Source organism: Diplotaxodon limnothrissa, linkage group LG12, assembly GCF_057381915.1.
Source record: "Diplotaxodon limnothrissa isolate DT_005_m linkage group LG12, D_limnothrissa_male_GT1.1, whole genome shotgun sequence".
In the NCBI taxonomy this organism is placed as follows: Eukaryota; Metazoa; Chordata; class Actinopteri; order Cichliformes; family Cichlidae; genus Diplotaxodon; species Diplotaxodon limnothrissa.
The window spans coordinates 14,446,280-14,466,250 of NC_140607.1; the positions used below are offsets into that span (position 1 = coordinate 14,446,280).

The 19,971-nt window shown below is 41.1% G+C and overlaps 1 protein-coding gene and 1 non-coding gene across 2 annotated transcripts; both read left to right on the plus strand.

The window, feature by feature from the left end:
- The first annotated feature begins 648 nt into the window (after nucleotides 1-648).
- On the plus strand, nucleotides 649-19,971 carry trpm6 (transient receptor potential cation channel, subfamily M, member 6). Its single transcript, XM_085368036.1, has 40 exons — nucleotides 649-708; nucleotides 1,470-1,549; nucleotides 1,740-1,778; nucleotides 2,403-2,592; nucleotides 2,898-3,111; nucleotides 3,369-3,493; nucleotides 3,625-3,796; nucleotides 3,892-4,066; nucleotides 5,410-5,533; nucleotides 5,615-5,687; nucleotides 5,826-5,926; nucleotides 6,565-6,699; nucleotides 7,345-7,398; nucleotides 7,708-7,842; nucleotides 7,962-8,087; nucleotides 8,236-8,504; nucleotides 9,498-9,726; nucleotides 10,896-11,048; nucleotides 11,149-11,304; nucleotides 11,431-11,559; nucleotides 11,660-11,911; nucleotides 12,028-12,202; nucleotides 13,065-13,179; nucleotides 13,258-13,454; nucleotides 13,555-13,687; nucleotides 14,878-15,316; nucleotides 15,627-16,284; nucleotides 16,591-16,682; nucleotides 16,853-16,955; nucleotides 17,202-17,248; nucleotides 17,366-17,430; nucleotides 17,527-17,552; nucleotides 17,669-17,719; nucleotides 17,862-17,927; nucleotides 18,035-18,333; nucleotides 18,456-18,538; nucleotides 18,615-18,820; nucleotides 18,915-18,966; nucleotides 19,085-19,197; nucleotides 19,877-19,971. Exons 1-40 carry the CDS (start codon nucleotides 691-693, stop codon nucleotides 19,969-19,971), a joined length of 5,964 nt encoding a protein of 1,987 aa, XP_085224162.1. The 5' UTR covers nucleotides 649-690.
- Nucleotides 10,359-10,441, plus strand: trnal-cag (transfer RNA leucine (anticodon CAG)). Its single transcript has one exon. It is a non-coding gene; the product is annotated as a tRNA-Leu (tRNA).

Consider the following 19,971-nt stretch of genomic DNA (forward strand, 5'->3'; position numbering starts at 1 on the left):
AAACACCTAAAGACCAACTTTGAATGTGCTTCAAGAACCCTGAAGAACTCTTTCTGAAGACTACTTGAAGAAATTACAAGAAAGTTTGCCTAAGAGAGTTTGACTTTGTGTGTTTGGACGTTTCAATAAAACTGAACCTGCACCTATTTCTAAATTTCCTAGCTAAATATAAATATTAGAGGGGTAGCTCAAGATTTATCTATCTGACAGACATCTGCCATATATTATTATTGTTATTATTAATATTAATATTATTATTGCAATGGAAAACTTGCTCTTCTGTCCTGCCCAAGTGTACAACCCTGTTTATTTTACTGCCACTGCAGGTGTTTTGAGCCTCACTGCGCTGTGTGAAACTTTGCTTGAGCCAGAGCTGACGACACTTTAGTAAGATTTTTGACTCACCAGTGTCCACTTTCACCAGTCACCACATTCCTTCATGAGAAAGAGGGGGAGAAACCCTTATTGCCTCAACCAATAAGGGTGTCTCCACTCCTTAAGTTTTCACCTCCTTGACAACTTAAGGAGGTGAAAAACTCCTAACCGAGCTGGAGGGAGGAGGCCATGAACTCCCCAAGGCTTCCTGGAAACCTGCCCTTTGGACCAGCGACTGATTAAAGGGCGCTCAGTCCTTGTCGGGAGAGTAATGATGAAGCGGAGTGTCTTTGCTAGCCTCGAACATGTTTATAAATGAAGTTTGCAGTCATGGTAAGATATATGCTAATATTATATATAAATATATATATATGTACTAAGTAGGTCAGCTTATTTCCAACAAGTGTACTTTTTACGAAATGTGAACTTGAACTCATGAGAAATTTGAGCAATATTTCTCTGTTACCGGTTTGCTAACAGTGATATTAGCAGCGCTTAGCGGTGATTTTAAGTTAGATAAAACGGTTAATAGTAATAAACTTTTAATGAACTAGTGTAGTAACATAACACGGGTGTTCATTGTGCATACAATGTGTTAAACTGTTGGTCCTGCTGCTGCACAATGGGCGGTTTTATTTAGTGCATATAAAACTGTAACAGTTGTAACTGTTTACTTCGCTAACCGTGTAGACTAATCAGAGGAAGAGGATGTATAGGTCTGTGTATGTGCTCATGTTTCCTGAAAGCAGTTCTCTCCCTGCAGTGAGGCCATTGTTAAATATTCCTGGGAAACATGAAGGAAAGATTACTGTGAAGGGGAACGAGGGGCTGAGTGCTGCAGCTCAGGGTTTTGGTGTTTGCATTTCAGCTTTCTGTGATGGGGAGGGATCTACACTTACTACACTGTTTGCTCAGCATGTGATCGACACTAAAATGAGCTTCACTGAGAAGGTCACTGATAAACGCGCTTTTTATTTCAGGACTAATGTGCTTCCACTTCCTAGAATACGAGTCAATAAAGAAGACAATATAGTGCTTAACAGCTCCAGTATCTGTGTGCTGTAAGTAAATATTTTCTGCTTTTCTTTTTTTAGTCCAGAAAGTGTTGGATTGAGGAAACCTTCTTCAGGAGAGAGTGTGTGAAGTTCATCCCTTCCTCTTGGGATCAGCACAGGTAAACTGGGATCTGATTGCACTGATTAGCTTTTATGATTCTGAGAAGAAACACACAGATTGTAGTATAACATTAACAGCAGCTATTTGAAATAACATTTTTCTGAGAGCAGAACTATTTGGCATGTAGCCCTTACTTCCAGGAATAGCAGCCATGTGGATATTTTGATAACGCTTCCTGTCTCTTTCAGATGTATTCCAGTATGCCACGTTTGCCAAAATTTGATAAGGTATCACTGATGAATATTGTGCTGAAGATGCTGTCCTACCAAACTCTTTCTTATTTTCTTACTACATACTTCTGTATTGTTTTCTCCACCCTCATTCTTTCAGCATTTCATCATGTCCTTTTCTGCCTTTTTTCTCCTACATTTGCACTGTACCGTTATGGGGAAATGGCAGGAAATGTGTGATTTTCATGGTCTGTTAAATGATAACAACAGCCAGACATAGAAATGTGTACTCAAGGGCAAAGGGAGGTGGAGAGGAAGTGTGGGATTTAGAAAATAAATGGAAGAATCACTGAAGGCTGGTTTAAAAAGTCCAGGTGGATTTCTTTCATCTTTTAGGGCTTGTCATGCGCCTGCATATTATTATTGCTTATTAACAACCCTGCCTCTATTTTGAGGAGCTAACATGTAGTTAAGTGTCACTGATAATTTTGTTACTGTTTTTTGGGCTCTTCCCTATTATCTAAAAGCAGACTATCAGAAATAGCTACTTAATTTAATTTATTTAAAATCAACAACATTATGCTAAAGTGTTGTAAAAGTATGATTGAAGTTAATCATTCTAAAAAATTACCTTACGATGCTTCTTCCTATGCATCTATGCAATGTCGTTCTATTTGCTAGATGTTGCTGCGGCCACCTGATAGGGGAACACTCTTGGCAAGACTCCCTTCCTCCATTGTCCCTCTGTCCTGGTCCTGGACAGGATGTGGAAGAGGAGTGGTCCATGGAGCGCCACACCAGGGCCAGTCCCACAAATGCCTATGGCACCGTAGACTTTGAAGATACTGCCACACGTGTCTGTCGAGCCAAGGTCTGTGAGTTTACCAGCTCTGTGCGTGTCTCTAGGCCAAAGGAACATTTTTTCAAAAGTAAAATGGTAAATGTACACACGCTCAAGAGACTGCTTCAAATATAGAAGCAAATGCTTGCACTCTGTTAATAAGACCTAGATTTTGATGGTTGCGTAAAGTTTTCTTTGCTATGATGTAAGCAGGCTTGGTCGCGATGCATGAAAGCAGAGATGCTATCTAATGTAGTGACAAAACAATCGGCTCAGCAGCACCTCAGAAAAGTACAAAGAGCTTCTCAGTTGGAAACACTTTCATGTTTTTCCAGTATGTTCGTGTTGCTGTCGACTCCAAGCCAGAAGCATTACTCCAGCTGATGTTGAGGGAATGGCAGATGGAAAGACCCAAGCTACTGCTGAGTGTCCACGGAGGCTCCGAAAATTTTACCTTGCCACCTAAAGTCAACCAGGCCTTTAGCAAAGGGCTGATCACTGCTGCCCTCAGCACAGGGGCATGGATTTTCACCGATGGCATTAATACAGGTAAGTTTTACAATTTTTTGTGGAGTATTATTTTCTGCCTATCTCCAGTTAGTGACTGGCAGCAATCTCATTACTTACATCTGAAAAAAAAACTACGTTGATCTGTGTTCTGTTTCTAGAAGGTTCAGTTTTGGTTAGTTTCTGTTAGGTTTCATTTCTGTATGGCGTGCTGTTGTAAAAGTACCCCTTGGATTTTAGTGCTTTTGTTCTTATTGTGTATTTGCTGCGCATTCAGCTACTATTTGCATGCCCTCCAGGTGTGTCTAAATATGTAGGTGATGCAGTTAAATCCTTTGGAAGCCATGACCTGAGGAAGAGAAACACAGTTGGCATCACACCCTGGGGAGTGATTGACAACAACATGGACCTTATAGGCAGAGATGTCAGTACTGAAACTGTGTTTTTGCACGTTACTTCATTCCTCACCACATTTTTTTGATATATGCAGAGTACCATATCCCACTGCGCTGCTTTTCTTTGTCTTTGACTGACACTGATTCAACATCGCTTCAGGTTTTCAGGCCTTACCAGCCTCTGGGAAACCCTTTGAGCAAGAGAGCCTGTCTCAATGGTTTCCACTCCCACTTCCTGTTGGTGGATGATGGAACGCTGGGCAAGCATGGCTGTCAGCAAGGCCTCAGGAGGAAGCTGGAGAAGCACATACAACTACAGAAGATACATCCCCGTGGGTGTTTTTGCGCAAAAACTAACAAAAGAAACAAAATAGGAAGCACACAGATTTGACTGAAGTCTTAACATCATCTCTTCTCTTTTTTGCAGGACTGAACCAAGGAGTGCCTGTGGTGTGTGTGGTGGTGGAGGGAGGTCCTTCTGTGGTGTCTACAGTGTTGGACTACGTCAGCACTGTGCCCCCTGTGCCAGTGTTTGTGTTTGAGGGATCAGGCAGGGCTGCTGACCTACTCGCCTTCTTACACAAGCAGACTGCTGTTGACAGGTACAGTACGTAGGCTGGTATAGGCCTGTAGTGGATGCATAGCAGGGTCTTTTTGAGCCAGCTGGTTTAATAAGCAAGCATAATTTATACTTACGGCAAAGTGCAAGTTATAACACCTTCTTCATGAGTATTGGGGCATATTTTAAGGTGAAAAAGAGAAAAATGGGCAAAGGGAGAATCTCCCCTTTACCGTTATATCATTAGAGTGAATAACTGTAAACAGATTTAGCACTTTTTTACTCAATTTGAGCACTCCAAAGTACTTTCCTTACAACAAGCCTCATTCACACTCCAGTAGATGGATCGCAGAGTTCAGTATCTTGCTCAAGGATACTTCAGTGTGAAGGCTAGGGGAGTCAGGGATTGAACCACTGACCTTCCAATTAGCAGATACCTCACACCACTGCCGAGCCGCATATGCCAACTATTTGAAAAGGCAGTTAGACCCCAGCCACATTCTTTGTTTTTTCCTCATCTCAGATGAACCCAAACACACAGTTACTAATATGATCCTGTCCTGCTAACTACATTTGAGTGACGTTTATATTTTAGGAAGGGTTACCCAATAGGTGTATATAAAAACTTGAAGATGATGATGCAATTAATTGATTGTAAAATGAGATAGAAAGTAGAAACTAGACAGCAGTGTCCTCTTAGTGCAAAAAAGCAAAAGGCTGCTCTGGTAAGCCCATAAATTAGTTTGTTAGACTCTTATTTTGACTCATTTAACATTTACCAAAAAGACACAGGATTACAAATATTAAATTGTTTCAAATGTACATTATCCTTCCATACATGTACTTATCCTTTCGCCAATTCAGTCTCATGGGGAGCGGAAGCCTAGCTATCATAGGGCGAGAGGTGGGGTACACCCTGGACAGGTCGCCAGTCTGATGCAGGACTAACATAGAGGAACAGGCAACCATTTGCCCTCATATTCACACCTGTGCGAAATTTAGAATCACCAATTGACACAACTCCACTAATTGCATGTCTTTAGCCTATGGGAGGAAGCCGGAGAACCTGCGCAACCATGGTGAGAACATGACTCCACCTTCTGCGACCTTCTCAGGACCTTCTTGTTGTGAAGCAAAAGCGCTAACATTGTGTTGCCTGGGGGTACACGTTGAACAGCATATTGCAGGCCTAGCACAGAGAGACAGACAACAATTTGCGATCACATTCACACCTACTGCCAATTTAGGTGGATGACCTAACAAGCTTTGGACTGTAGGAGGAAGCCAGAGCACCATGCAGGGAGAACATGCAATTCCACACGGAAAGGGTCGAGCCGGCCCAAATGTACACTGATTGTGTTTTTATGTTTGTTTGTTTGTTTTCAGACCGTTGGAAGCTGACATTAAAGAGAACTTCCTCACCACGATTGGAGATGTGTTTGGAATGGAGAGGACTGAAGCCACTGACCTCTATACTCTCCTGCTGCAGTGTATGGATCATAGACAGTCTGTGAGTAAAGCAGCCTCTGAGGCATGTGTGTGTTGTGACTGAGGACACTGACTACTAAATCAGCGTTTCTTTGAACAACAGATAACCATCTTTGACTCAGAGTCAGATGACCAGATGGCACCAGATGCTGCCATTTTGACCGCTACTCTCAAGGGTACTTGTTTCCTTCTTAATTATCAAACATTTTCTCTCAAGTGACTTTGATTCATTAACGTGGGACTGGAGCGTTTCTCTTAGTAAGTCAGAAAATCTGAGTTATGTTATATGTTTTGTTGCTCTGAATCAAAAACAGGCACAAAGGCCAGTCCATCAGAGCAGCTGAGTATGACTCTGGCGTGGGACAGGGCTGACATTGCACAGAAAGACGTCCTTGTATATGGACAGCATTGGCAGGTGAGAAAGTCAAAAACAAAGGGAGTTGTTAAGAGATATATTCTAAAACACTTCTTCAGCTGAGAATCAGAGAGGAGAAACACACAGTTTTACTTGTTGCTTAGCAAGGGCAGCTCTGAGCTCTCGCACGAGAGTGAGGGCTCAGGGACTCGCAGCTCTGAGACTGCCCTGGTCTTTATTTATACATCAGTGGGTGTTTGTTCCTTACATTGGAATATGGAGGTGTATGTGTGTGTGTGTGCGTGTGTGTGTCAGAGTGTGACCCCATAAATGACTTCCCTAAACCTGCTGGTCTGGAAATCCAACAGTTCATCTATATGTAAAAAAGGCACTTAGACTAAAACTGACATAGCTACTTTTATCCTACCGTAAAAAAATAAAAGAAGGTACGACCTTTCCCATGCTCCCAGGATGTGGGTGTGAATGCCAGAGCACTCTGGAATGCACACAAAGCCTTTGCAGACTATTAAGGATCGCACATCCTATCACTACCATATGTAAACTTATATTATTAAAAGATTATACTGACTACTAAGTACAATTTTCTATTGACAGGAGTCATTAATGCAAAACTGTAGTGCAATTGTTTTCCATTAAAGCAAAAAAGGAGATATGTAAATTATTTTTTACTTGTGTAGGTGGGCTCCTTGGAGCAAGCCATGCTGGATGCTCTGGTGATGGACCGTGTCAGTTTTGTCAAAACGCTGATTGATAACGGCATGACTATGAGCCGCTTCCTCACAGTCGATCGCCTTGAAGAGCTCTACAACATGGTTACTATAATATCTTAATATATCTGCTTTAAATATTTAAGACACTTACTTTTTCTTATTTGTTATTCATCATTTTATTAATCAAGGAGAACAGTACAATTAATTCTGTGAAATATATTTTTCAGAAAATAACATTTACTCACTGGAGTACTTTTGATTATCTTGGGGTATTTCCTCTTGCGTTTGGCTTTCACTTTGCTGTGCAAACATACAAAATCCCTTTATGTTTGTTTCTCTTGAATTTCTCTCACAATTCCCAAAGCTGCTTTGATCCAAATCTCAGTCACTGTAAGTGTTTTTGCACCAGGATCTCTTGTGTTTTATGGTCAGTTGCATCCAAAATATTTTCCCAGTAGTTGGTTTAGGATGCTTCTAAAATCACAGAGCTCTTTGCCATACATTCACCCTCAGCTTTCTCTATGTTGTCTTTATATTTGTGTATAAAAGCCTTTTCACTTATTCATAACGCTGGGATAAGTAGTTCCTTAAAGAAACAATTTGATATTTGTGGAGCTGTGATTGCATGTGCATTATGCAGCCGTTAAAAGTAACTAGTAAATTTGGTTTGCTTTGATTTTGCGCTTTGCATTTTCTCTTAACTGTCATTTTCTTTTTTTATATAATTATACAAAATCCTCCCTGCAGGCACAAGGGCCAACAGCCCGCTTCTTGCACCACCTCGTTGAAGATGCAAAACAGGTGAGTTTTGATATTGAGAGTAGCTGTAGGTGCAAATCTAGCTTCCCTTTCCCTCCCGAAAAAAAGCATTGTCAGCATATGTTGCTCCAAGACCTGTTCAGCATTAAAGAGGCCTTTACAGATGTGCAAGTTTCCCATGTGCACTAATGTTCCTCCATAGAATTGCAAATGCCAGCTTTGGAACTGTGCACTGACAGCAACCTGGGTGGTCCCTCACCTTTTCTGTGTTATAAATACACAGAAAAGCAGCCACATTTACATGTGCACAGTATATGTTTATTTATCGTGTTTGTATGTGTTTGTGGGGAGACATCCCTTCCTGCAGGTTATCGTCTTTCGATCATTGACATGGGCTTGGTGATAGAATATCTCATAGGAGGAGCATACCGCAGCACCTACACACGCAAACAATTCAGAGCTGCGTACAGCCGATTGCACGAAAAAGTGAGCAATGATTGTATTCTTTTTCTTTGCCCGCTGCACCCTGATAAAAGCCATTTAAAAATCCTTTGGTTTAATGACTTTTACAGTTTTCATACAAATGCCTGTTTTGATGCCTGTAGAATGGTAGACGAGACAGTTCAGCCACCTTTTCTAAACTCAGACATGGACTGATGCCAAGCTCTACAAGGAACAGGAGCCTCCAGGACCTGCATTTCTTTAGGACCGCCCAGCCTTACAAACGCAAGGTTGGTTTAGAGTTATTTTTTTAAGATTTAGATTAACAGTTTCTAATTTTTCTATCTGTTTTATGACAAAAAATCTCACATTCCCATCTATTGTTTTTTCATTTCCTTGTCCCTTATTTTTTTTCATACATCTAACTTTTTCTTCTAGGAGCAAGATGTGTCACCCAGTACCAGTGGGGATGTGTCTAGTCCAGGCCTTGATGATGCTCCACTGCTGGTTCCTTTCAACTTCAACGACTTGTTTGTGTGGGCAGTCCTTCAGCAAAGGCAGCAAATGGCACTGTTCCTGTGGCAACATGGAGAAGAAGCGCTGGCACGTGCAACGGTGGCCTGCAAGCTTTACCGCTCCATGTCCTTTGAAGCACGTCAAAGCAGCCTGGATGATAACATTATAGAACGATTCAAGACGTATTCACTGTGAGTGTCAATTAACTGTATGACTTATTTTAAACAAGCAGTGATCCATTGCTTATTAATAGCAGTGATACACTCTGAAAAAGTGGCACATAATGGAATACCTTTTGAATTCCCATCTAAGCTCTGGTTTTGTCTCTTTTGCTGAAATATGTGATGTCATCGTGTTAAGATTTAAGTAGCTCTCTAAGCCTGTGTTGTGAGTCTAGCAAGGGATTTAAAATGTCTCCAACTTAGTTGAAATAAATCACTCGAGTATAAGACAGTGGCACCAATTTTAAATGAATGCTAATTTATCCAGGACTGACTGCCCAAGCAAATTCAAGGGTATACTGCATGATGCAAAAATAAATCTCCAACAACTCAAAATGTCATCACAGTGACTGCAGGTAACTCTGGTGTCAAAGTGCCTGCGTCTACAGTCGGATAGATTTTGACATATTTGACCTGCATTTAAGGTGCTGTCTAAGAAGAACATTAGGCAGAACTACAGTTTCCCAGTGAACACAGAGACAGAAGCAACATGTTTGACATAATGTGCTCTGGACATACAAATCAAAGATGGAGTTATTTTTAGGAGAAGAATTTCTTGCGGTCTTTGAAGCGTGGTGGAAAGGTTATGCTTTGGGGACTGCCTCGGTCTCACAGCAACTGGGCAGCTTGCAGTCATTGATTCAGCTATGAAGGATATATTAAGGATAAGGTGTGTCTGAAACTTTAGTTTAATTTGAAGCTGACCTTGAATGGAACAGCCTAGGCAATATCCAGACTGGAGTCTCATTGAAATGTTCTTGGAAGATTTGAAATGCAAGAAACCTCTAAACCTTTTATAGCTGTGAAGCACCGTTACCATGCAGTACACTTTTTTTCCCCTCGGGACTTCATGTTACTTTGTATATGTGAAGATATGGGTGCAATTTTTTTTTTTGTTCTTTCATATTTTTATAATTATCACAGAGTTGACATGCACATATCTCTTCTGTCTTTGTGTGTCAGTGAGTTTGGTAAGCTGGCGGTGGATGTGTTAGATTGTGCGTTTCGTCAGAACGAGCAGATGGCCATGAAGCTGTTGACTTATGAGATGGAGGCATGGAGCCACTTCACCTGTCTGCAGATGGCTGTCTCCTCATGTCACAGACCATTCGTCTCACACTCCTGCACCCAGACTCTCCTCACTGATCTCTGGACCGGTCCACTTAACATGAGAAAAAACTCATTCTTGAAGGTAAACCTTGCAGATAAACCAGATAAAATTCATATTTCAGTGTCATTTAATTGCATCACTGCAAAAAGAAAAATAAAGATAGAAGGGTACAGGGTAGGGGTGGGCGATATAGCTTCAAAATTATACAAAAATATTTCAGCAGAATTATAGAAAAAAATAGTGAATATGTCTTATCAGCAATTGCAGCTCACAGGATGCAGCATTTTTAGTCCATGAAGGGCATGTTCCATCTTTCTTTTCCTATTACCTGCTATCATTGAAGACTGACTAGCTAATTCAAAGTTTGAATCTCTTGCTACAAGCTGGTAGCAGCAGCAGTATTATAATGTCATAGTGCTGACACAGCATTGTATATAATGACACAGCACAAGTCAAATGTAAGCACAAAACTATTCGAAATTAAGTAGTGCTTATAGCACAACTGCTTAACACTTAAGTTTAACAAAAAAGTAACTTAACCTGTTAACTTGACAGGAGCCTGCACAGTATTGTTGTAAGATTCCACAAAAGCAATTAAATGTGACTGTCTCTGCAAAAGCTTGCCATTATTTCTAATATATTTATTGCAATGTTTCAGTCCTGTTGACCTTCATCAGGTCCCAGATTCTAATTTAGAATCCATTAATCAGGAAGTCAGGATGGCCGAGCGGTCTAAGGCGCTGCGTTCAGGTCGCAGTCTCCCCTGGAGGTGTGGGTTTGAATCCCACTTCTGACATTGTCTGTTTGCATAATTTCCTTAGGGATTGTTAAAGTATTCTGGATTAAACATATTAGCAATAAATGAGGTAGGGTGCTGCAGTTAACTGTTGTCGATTTTGAATTAGCATTTTGTCACATAATGAAGTTCTGTCTGGGATTTGATATCTAGGGTCAAACTTAAAGCCATGTTTTTCCACTCCAAAACCACATCGGTAATTTTCATTCATTGTTACATCTTCCTGTCATGTAGAGTGTAGCTAGGGAGCGCTTCAGCCATTATTTGCTGTTTTCTTTTGGTTCACACATCACCAGCTGCTTTCATCACCCCCATTAAAGCCTGGTTGTGCTAAACGATTGTGTTTTTACCTCAAGTGTTGTTTTATTTTTTTCATATTTTGCAAAGCAGTATGTTTTGTTGGAGGATGTTTAAGTAGTCAGACACGCTCTCCTTTTTTTTTTTTTTTTTTTAGATCATTTTGAGCCTTCTTTTGCCTCCTGCCATCCTACTTCTGGAGTTTAAAAGCAAAGCTGAAATGTGTCACGTACCACAGACACACGAGGCAATGCTGTTTGGACTCGACTCAGTCAAGCCAGCACCAGGCACCAAGGGCTCTGATCACATGGTACAGTAGGAGTGCAGTACTTTCAAATTTCAACTGGCTAATATTTTACAGTATTTCATAGTATTTCACCTCACTTGTATGGTTTACTCTACCCATGCAGGGTAGTCGTGATGCAGAGCAAGGACTCTCTTTCCAAGACAAACGTGTTGGTCCTGTGTCAGAAACCATGTCCTCTATAACTGTGCGCTGTGTTTCCTGGATCACAACACTCTATGATTTCTACACAGCTCCTGTTGTCAAGTTTTGGTTTCACACGGTAGGTTTTTTATGTTAGTTAACACACGATAAAACATTTCTCTTTCTCAAAGTGCATCATGCAAATGATTATTATACATTGTTCTCATCCTTCTGTCTGAATGTCTTTTCTCTGATTCAACTGTAGATGTCCTACTTGGCCTTTCTGATGTTATTCTCCTATGTTGTCCTGGTGAAGATGGAGGATCAACCCAGTGTTCAGGAGTGGCTGGTTATAGCATACATCTTGTCAACTGCAGCAGAGAAAACCAGAGAGGTCAGAGGTTCAGTTCTTAGCAGAATATATTAAAAAGTGTTACAGGAGAATATAAAATCACAAGTCAGTAGTAATGTAAGTTTCTATCTTTCGTAATTAGATATTAATGTCTGAGGCAACAAAACTGAGCCAGAAGCTGAAGATTTGGTTCTCAGAATACTGGAACATATCAGATTTCATCGCCATCCTGCTTTTCGTGGCCGGACTGGCAATGCGTTGGCACTCTGATCCCTACCGGACAGCAGGGCGCCTCACATACTGCCTGGACATAATCTTCTGGTTTATCAGGGTGATGGATCTGCTGGCCGTTAATCAGCATGCTGGCCCTTACCTCACCATGATCACTAAGATGGTGTGTACAGACTGCACAGCACTCACTGGAAACATAAAAAGTTGAGAAGTGTGTGTGTGTGTGTGTGTTATTTATTTATTTATTTTTTAGTAACCTCTCACTCTCTCTGTGCCCAGACCAGAAACATGTTTTACATTGTGGTGATGATGGCAATAGTGCTGCTGACCTACGGAGTATCCAGGAAGGCTGTCCTGTCACCAGACGAGGAGCCATCATGGAGCCTGGCTCGAGACATAGTCTTCCAGCCCTACTGGATGATCTATGGAGAGGTCTATGCATCAGAGATAGACCGTTAGTGGCCCAATAACACTAGATACTTATTAACCAAAGGGTTTTTTTTTAAGCAGTAGAATTTAACCTTTATGATTTTTGCATTGCCCTGAGTTCTTGGAAATACTGACTCGAAGATTGCTGCAAGGCTAATTCGTCACTTATCCTATTCCACTTGAATTAAGGTCATTCAAACAGTCTTACCTCACAAGGTGAGCTTTGCTTGACTCACCTTTGTATTGCAGTGCTTGTTATTGACTGCAGCTGAAAGGAGTTCTTTGTTTCAGAATTTAGACAACTTCACTTATTACAGGGGCTGATTCTTCGTGCATAAAAAATATGCTGCAAATAACAAAATCACTTAAAATGTAATTGGTATAAATGACTAAGGGAGTTACAGTACATGTAGGTCCTTTTGCTGCTTTTAGTTGAAGGTGTAACTTAGATTGTTCAAAAAATAAAGTTTGGACACTTCCAAAGAGCTATGTCTGTGTCTTCTATAAGAAGAGCAGCAAACAAATCAGTGCAAGGTCTGTCACACTTTACCCTGTAAACAGTGCCAATTCTCTTACTTTAAGATTTTTTTAATGTACTCTGCTCCAGCGTGGATTTAGGCAATCTCGGTTGCTTCTGATGTCTCAGACCAACTGAGTGATGTTAAAATCTGAGCTCTGTGTCGGCTGTACCATATGTTGGAAGACTCTGTGCCCTTTTCTTGTCCCTGTAGAGTTTTATATGAATCTGGTTCTAATTTAGCATTCATGATGCAGAAGGAGATTCATACCAAGTCTCTGACAGTTTTTGTATGATGAATAAGAATAAAAAAACAAACAAAAAACTATTGCACTGTGTGTAAGATCTGCGTATTTTTGTGTGTCAACAGCATGTCAGGAAGATGATTCATGTCCTCCTGCATCCTTTCTTGCACCATTTCTCCAGGCTGTGTATATGTTTGTCCAGTATATCATCATGGTCAACATCCTCATCGCATTTTTCAAGTAAGCATATTGAAAAATCTTAGTTTATAGTAATTGTTTGAGGGGCTACCCTTCAATAAACCAAACTCTTGTTAACAGCAACGTCTACTTTGACATGGCATCAACATCCAACAAGCTGTGGAAGTACAACCGGTACCGCTACATTATGACCTATCAAGTGAGACCGTGGCTGCCACCGCCCCTAAACCTCCTCAGTCACATGGACCTGGGTTTGAGAGCTATTTACAAGAAATTTAGTGGCGACGCTGAGCGGGAAGAGAGAGCCTCTGGACTTAGTAAGTACCACAGCATATTTTCTGGAAAGGAAGAAAATGGTGATAGTTTAGCAGCTATCTCTACACTTGTCACTTCTTCCATCTCACTTGTTTTTACTAGAGCTCTATCTGGGCCACGAGGATCGCAAGAAGCTGCATGAGTTTGAGGAGAGATGTGTGCAGGCCTATTTTCACGAGAAGAGTGAATGCCCGCTCAGCAGTCAAAAGAACAGGATCAAAGTCACAGCTGAGAGGTAGGACTGCAAACAAGGGGCTTCTCATTTCTTTTGTTTTGTTCGATTATTTAAGATGAGCTACCAGCGCTTGTGTGTTTCTGCTGGATCTGTGTCTCGCTCTCCAACCTGCCATATCACTATGGCTGGAAACTTTGTAGCCTTGTAAATTTGTCTTGTTTGGGAGCCATGCACAGGATCATTGCTTTGATGTAGAGTTCCTTTTGTGTCCGATGCAAGAGCCAATAGATTATTTCTTCTATAACACGAACAATCGCTCTGTCTGTCATCACATTGTTAAGTTTAATATTGATAAGTTTGATAAGTATAATAAATAATGAGGTATACATACTGTGCCAAGATGAAAGCAGTTAACTCATGTAACTAGATTTAAATGAAGTATTAGAGGCGCATTAAGATAAAAGATTATTGTTCATTTTCACAATAAAGCCAAACTTTTGAGATTAAACTTATTATTATTTTGAGAATATGTGGAGATTAAAGTCGTCATTTTAAGTCAAACAACTGCGATGGCTGCTGTACCCATTGCAAACATTGCAAATTGCCTTGTGTAGAAGAGTTACTGAAATACCTTGATCAGTTTTCATATCATGTCTTGTGATACAACATAAACCCTCTTTACTGCACAAGGGTGTAACCATTGATTTTCTTGCATCTGTCATTGCCAGCTGTTTCATTTTTGCATAAATCGGGGGTTAAAATCTGGTTTTTCCTTCTGACCAGATGCAGCTTTCTGCGTTAAAACTGCATTTCTGTGTTTATCACCACACCGTGTTTATGTATTTAAAAATAAATAATTTCCTTGTTACTAAAACCAACTCTGAAGTATGATTTCACTAACTCATCTACACAAGACATTATGTAGAGGGTTTAGCAGCCGTAGCAGTTGTTTGACTTGAAACGATAACTTTAATCTCCGTGTTTCAAAGTACTTTTTTAATGTGCCTCCAATGCTCCTTCTTACAAACAAGTAAGTAGGTAGATTCTTAAATGTTTATTTACTTTGTCTCACATACCAGCTTATATATAGCTTGTGCTTGTATTGTGATCCTACTAACACAGGCTTCCTTTGCTTTTTGTGAATTTACAGCTGAACATGTGGCTGTGTTTAGTGTACAAAAAGCATTTAACGTCAGTAAATAAATCGTAAAAACGTCATTCACCATTTTTGCTCATATTTGTTCCATCAGAACAGAAGAGATGTGCATGATGGTGGGGGAGGTTTCAGAGAAGGTCAACTTCATTCAGGATAGCCTGTCAGACTTAGACTCTCAGCTCGGTCATCTCCAGGACCTCTCTGCTCTGGCTGTGGACACCCTCACTCTTCTTTCTGCATCCAACAACCTACATCAGGAGGAGACACGCCTGGCTCAGTGTCGGCTCATTACAGCATCCCAGCACGCCATCCCTCACAGCTGGACCCTTCCACACAGAAGTGGAGCAGACGGTGATGCGGCTAATATACAACGATTGGTGGCCAAGCCGTATAAAAGTACCCCGCCTTCATTGCTAAAGGGCTACACCTTAGCAGGAAATAGACGGGAATCACAGGAGTGCCATGTAGGAGTTAGGGGAAGCAGGGGAGGAAGATATGGACACACAGAAGAACCAGAAGAAAGGGCAAGAGAGGTGCTTACTGTTGTCTTCTAGTAATGTTGTTTCACAAGAAGGAAAGAGAATGCACTACTCCCTCACACTAAATACAATGTTTTGATCCTTAAACGTTTGTCATGTTAGACTCTTTGAAAGGAGAGGTAGTTGTTGCAAACCTGAACATGGCCTTTAGGGGGAGACAAGCTAAAAGAGATCCATAAAGTATCCATAAAGTCCTTATTTTAATGTGATGTAATCTCTTCACAGCTTTATGACATTAAAAGTAAATAACCACTGACTTAAAGAATTTAAAATACTTTGATAATCACTTATTTTTTTCCCATAGGATCATCCATGTGAGAATCAGCAGGGAGCTTCTGACCCAGGGTCTTGTGCGTCCCTCTCCCACTTTAACAGTGGAGGATTTTCTTCGGTCAGAGATCAGACACCCTGTGAGTCCTGTGAACCATCCCAGTGTGGGTCTCCTCTTTCTCCCAGAGGCTTGGAGTCACTCCATTTTAAATTCTGGACTTGTGAGCCATATTTGTTTACCAGTCAGGAAGAAACATCCATGGAAGAGGAGGATGAAGTAGAGGAAGAAGGAGAAGAGAAAGAGGAGGAAAACACACAGGAAGAACCACCTAACATAGACGTGCACCGAGCCTCCAGCAGTGCTTTTCTGTTCGACCCAGAAGACATCTCAGAGGGTTTGACAAATCCTGCCTTTTCTTGTGATGATAGTCAGCCAACTTCTCGGTCCAGAAATTCCAACCAGTGGAGAAAACCCATAAAATCCCCAAGGTGGGCATGTTTGTCGAGGGACCGTCCGTATGGCTACTGCAGATCTTTGTCATCCAGCATGGAGAATATGACTTTCGCTGGAGCACCCCTCAGCCCAACCAGGGGATCCTTTCCTTCTCTCAATGAATCAATGAACAATGAGAGTTTGCTTGGTAGGAGGGGTTTAAAGAACAATACATCACTAAGATGCAGCAGGAGCCAAGGTATGATAACGCATGGGTTTGAAAATCAAGTTAATCTTTGGACGCTGATGGTTTAAAGCAATGAGTTTGCATGAAGAGCTTTGTGATATGTAGCACATGCAAATCTTAACAATTTTGCAAGTCAGAACCAACAATGTCATAAAAGAACTTTAAGGGTCATTCAGGTCATAAGCAGTCATTTTCTCTGTATCTTGCCCCTGATGAAAATGATCAAAAGGAAATTTTGAAAATCTGTGTGTACCTTGTCTATTTTTTTATCATGCATTTACACACAATAACAGATAATGTACGTCTGTGTTTCTGCAGAGTGGTCCAAATCATCTGACTTTACTCAGGTCTTGGACAGCAAAGGCAAAAACAAAAAGACCGTGAAGATACGAGAGAGCAATCTAGATTTGGTAATATGAAAAAAGTTGTGCTCCTCATAGCAGAGGATCAGTCAGGTGCAAAACATGGCACAAAGTCATAAAACTAAATCCCTGCTATCTTTGTGAATGGGTTTTTCATTTTCGTTTGGTGGTTCTTTACAGAGAAGCTTTTCCATCTCTTTATTTGTTTTGGAAAATAGAGAGCCATGCATTCCCAGTTGTCTGATGTCAGCTGGGGAAGGCGCCGGAGGTTGATAGGAGAACCCACAAGTCGGTCGGCTTCAACCAGCCTCAGTCAGCTCAGTAAGACCTGCATTTAGATAGAGTACATGTTGTATTTGTACCCAGAGCTTTCAGAGAGCATCTGCTAGTATGCATCACTCTGCTTCCTCTGTATGTATGTACAGTAGAACGAGAAGAACGACAAGGGTTGTTTTTTCATGTTAAAAGAAACAAAGTTTGATATGTGTATGTGCGATGTTTAAATTATCAACCACTTGAAGTTTCTTATGTTTTACTTAAAAACTGTTAATATCAATATTTTTTCAGATTTTGAACAACTGGATTTGCTGCAGAAACAGGTCTTTTCGCATCAGGTAAAGATGTGGTAAAGTGTGGTAACAATATTTTGTAATTTGTGGTAACATTAGCGATAGTAATGCTAAAATAATTAGTGTAAAATATGTCAGTGTTCTTGCTTTGATTACTGGTAGGATGTATGGAGCCCCACGCACTCAGCTTGGAACAGCTGGGCCAGGTCCATGAGTCGCAGGTCTTCGTAAGTCTCCTTTCTTTTTTAGCCTTCCAGATTTACCCTGAATTTATCGAAACTTTTTACTTAAACGTAACAATGTTTTCTTGATGCCTGTTGCAGAATACAGAGTGGCATTTCAGCTGAAGGTATTTCTGGACGTACAGATTGAATACATTTTCTGTAACATGTGGTCATGTAGTGTCTGTTATAGTGAGATGTATTTGTTTTGTTTTTTAATGCCCTGTAATCTTACCTGCTGCAGCCAAGAACTCCTCATTCCAGTCCACTGACAGTTTGTATCCACACTACTCAGGTATTTACACGATCTGCAGAAAATTATCTAAATTAAATACTAGATCCTGAAAGGATCATCTATTGTGCATCTATTGTTTTTGTGATTTCTCGTACATTAGCTCATCTGTAGTTTTGCCTGTATCGTGCCTGTGTGTTAACAGCTGTGGAGAGAAACAATTTGATGAGACTGGCTCAGACCATCCCTTTCACTCCTGTCTCAATCATGGGTAACTTGCTTGTTTGATTTAGGATTTATTTATTTTTTCATTACTGTTGTTTTACCCCCAAAATCCATTTCTGTGCACTTAATCAAGTTTTTGAACATTCTCTGTAGGAGGTGAAGAGGTGAGCGTTTACTCTCTGGAGGAAGTAGCCTCTGATGCTGACCCTGAATCCAGCTCAGTCTCTTCCTGGTCATCACGAGGCCTGTCTGCAATCCTGCAGCCCCTCTTGAGCGAAGAAGGCTCTTTGGATGGGGGCCTCCGGCAGGGCCGCCGGGTTCTCTGTACATGGGCAGAACAGGATGTGCTCAGACCCGGGCTGGTATACGTGGTGAAAGGTTTCAGACCAGAGGTGGTTCGTGTCTGTAAGAAGTACTTCCATGGTAGCACAGCACTGCAGCTTTGTTTAAGGGTAAATCTTTCAAGTAATCAAGGATTCGTCTACATTTGCTGGTTAGCAAATCTTTTACTTTTCACAGTTTTGAATTGAGTTTCAAGTACTTCTAACACTATGATCAATTTTTGTTTGTGAAGGAGATACAGCAGCAGAGAGCGGCCCAGAAGATGATGCAAGTGTTTAACCAAGTCAAACCTGATGATTTGCACCACTCACCAAGGTCACTATTTTATCTTTCCTATGTGTGTGTGTTAGGTGTGTCCGTGCATTTAATAACTGCCCCTTCTATCCACCAGATTTCTTGACGTATCACTGGTCCTCTGGCATTCTAATGGTCAGTGGCTGACGATTGAAAGGAATATGTCTGGTGACTTCATGAAATACAACAACAACACGGGAGAAGAGATCACCCCCTGCTGTTCACTGGAAGAAATGCTTCTAGCCTTTTCCCACTGGACCTACGAGTACTCACGCAGAGAGCTGCTGGTGCTCGACATACAAGGCAGATACTTTTACTTTACTTTGCATGTTTGTAGTTGCACATGTGAGATGTTGAGTCTTTTTTTTAAAATCTGTTCCCTTATTCCTTTTGACAGGAGTGGGAGAGGAGCTGACTGATCCGACAGTCATTATGGCAGAGGACCAGAGGTGCAGTAACCATTTCTGCTATGCGTATAAGTGATATTTATATTCTCTGATTTTAGAAATTCACATTTTATCCCATATGTACTGATGAAAGTCTGCACTCTGACTGACTCTGTTGCAGTGTTAGCAGGGGTGAGATGCTTTTTGGACCTGATAATCTTGGAGACGCTGGCATCAATGGTTTCCTGCAGAAACACTCTTGCAGCGCCTGGTGCCACAGACTAGGTCTAAAAGGTCAGAAACATACAAAACCTTGTCTACTGTTTTTTTTCTGATCCAGTGTGTGACATGTGGATTAGCATTTCATTGTATGTACCTGTTTTTGCACATGTGTGCATACATGCCTTTGTATGTCACCTCGGTGTCGTCACTCAGGAGGCCAGCTTGGCTCAGAGAGAAATCCCCAGCAACTTCAAATAAAGACGGCACACACGAACAGCCAGCTAATTAAGCTGCGAGTGTTCGTTTATTTCTATAACAACAGTAGTGTTTGAGGCATGAGGGAGGGCCCGTCTTTGTGCTGAGCGGCCTTTGATTATGTATTAATCATGTCTTTGTGCTGGCGATGTGCTGCTGAGACATTAGCTTTGATTAGCTATTAATTAACGTCTCTGGGTAGACATGATACCGGCATCTAGAGGATAACTGCGCGGAAAGAAACTGTGCTCACAAACAAACAAGCCCAGCAAACAAACACGCAAACACTCAGACACAGTTGTTTTGATATTTCAAAGGTACGTTGTGTTTCCTCTTCCTCTTCTTGTGTCCTCTCCAAGATTTCACCAACAAATCAAACCAAATTATTTATGCTGGATGCGTGGATTTCCTCCCAGGCCTGTCAGTATTCTCTTTCTTGTGGTAATGACTGTGTTATTGGAGCGACATGTCGCTAACTGATGTTTCTGTTGTTCAGATTTAAGAAACCATCCGGACAGCTGCGAGAACAGCACTGATGCGGAGCCAACGTCGGGGACAGAAGAGCAAGAAGACGATGAAACCAGGAAGTGA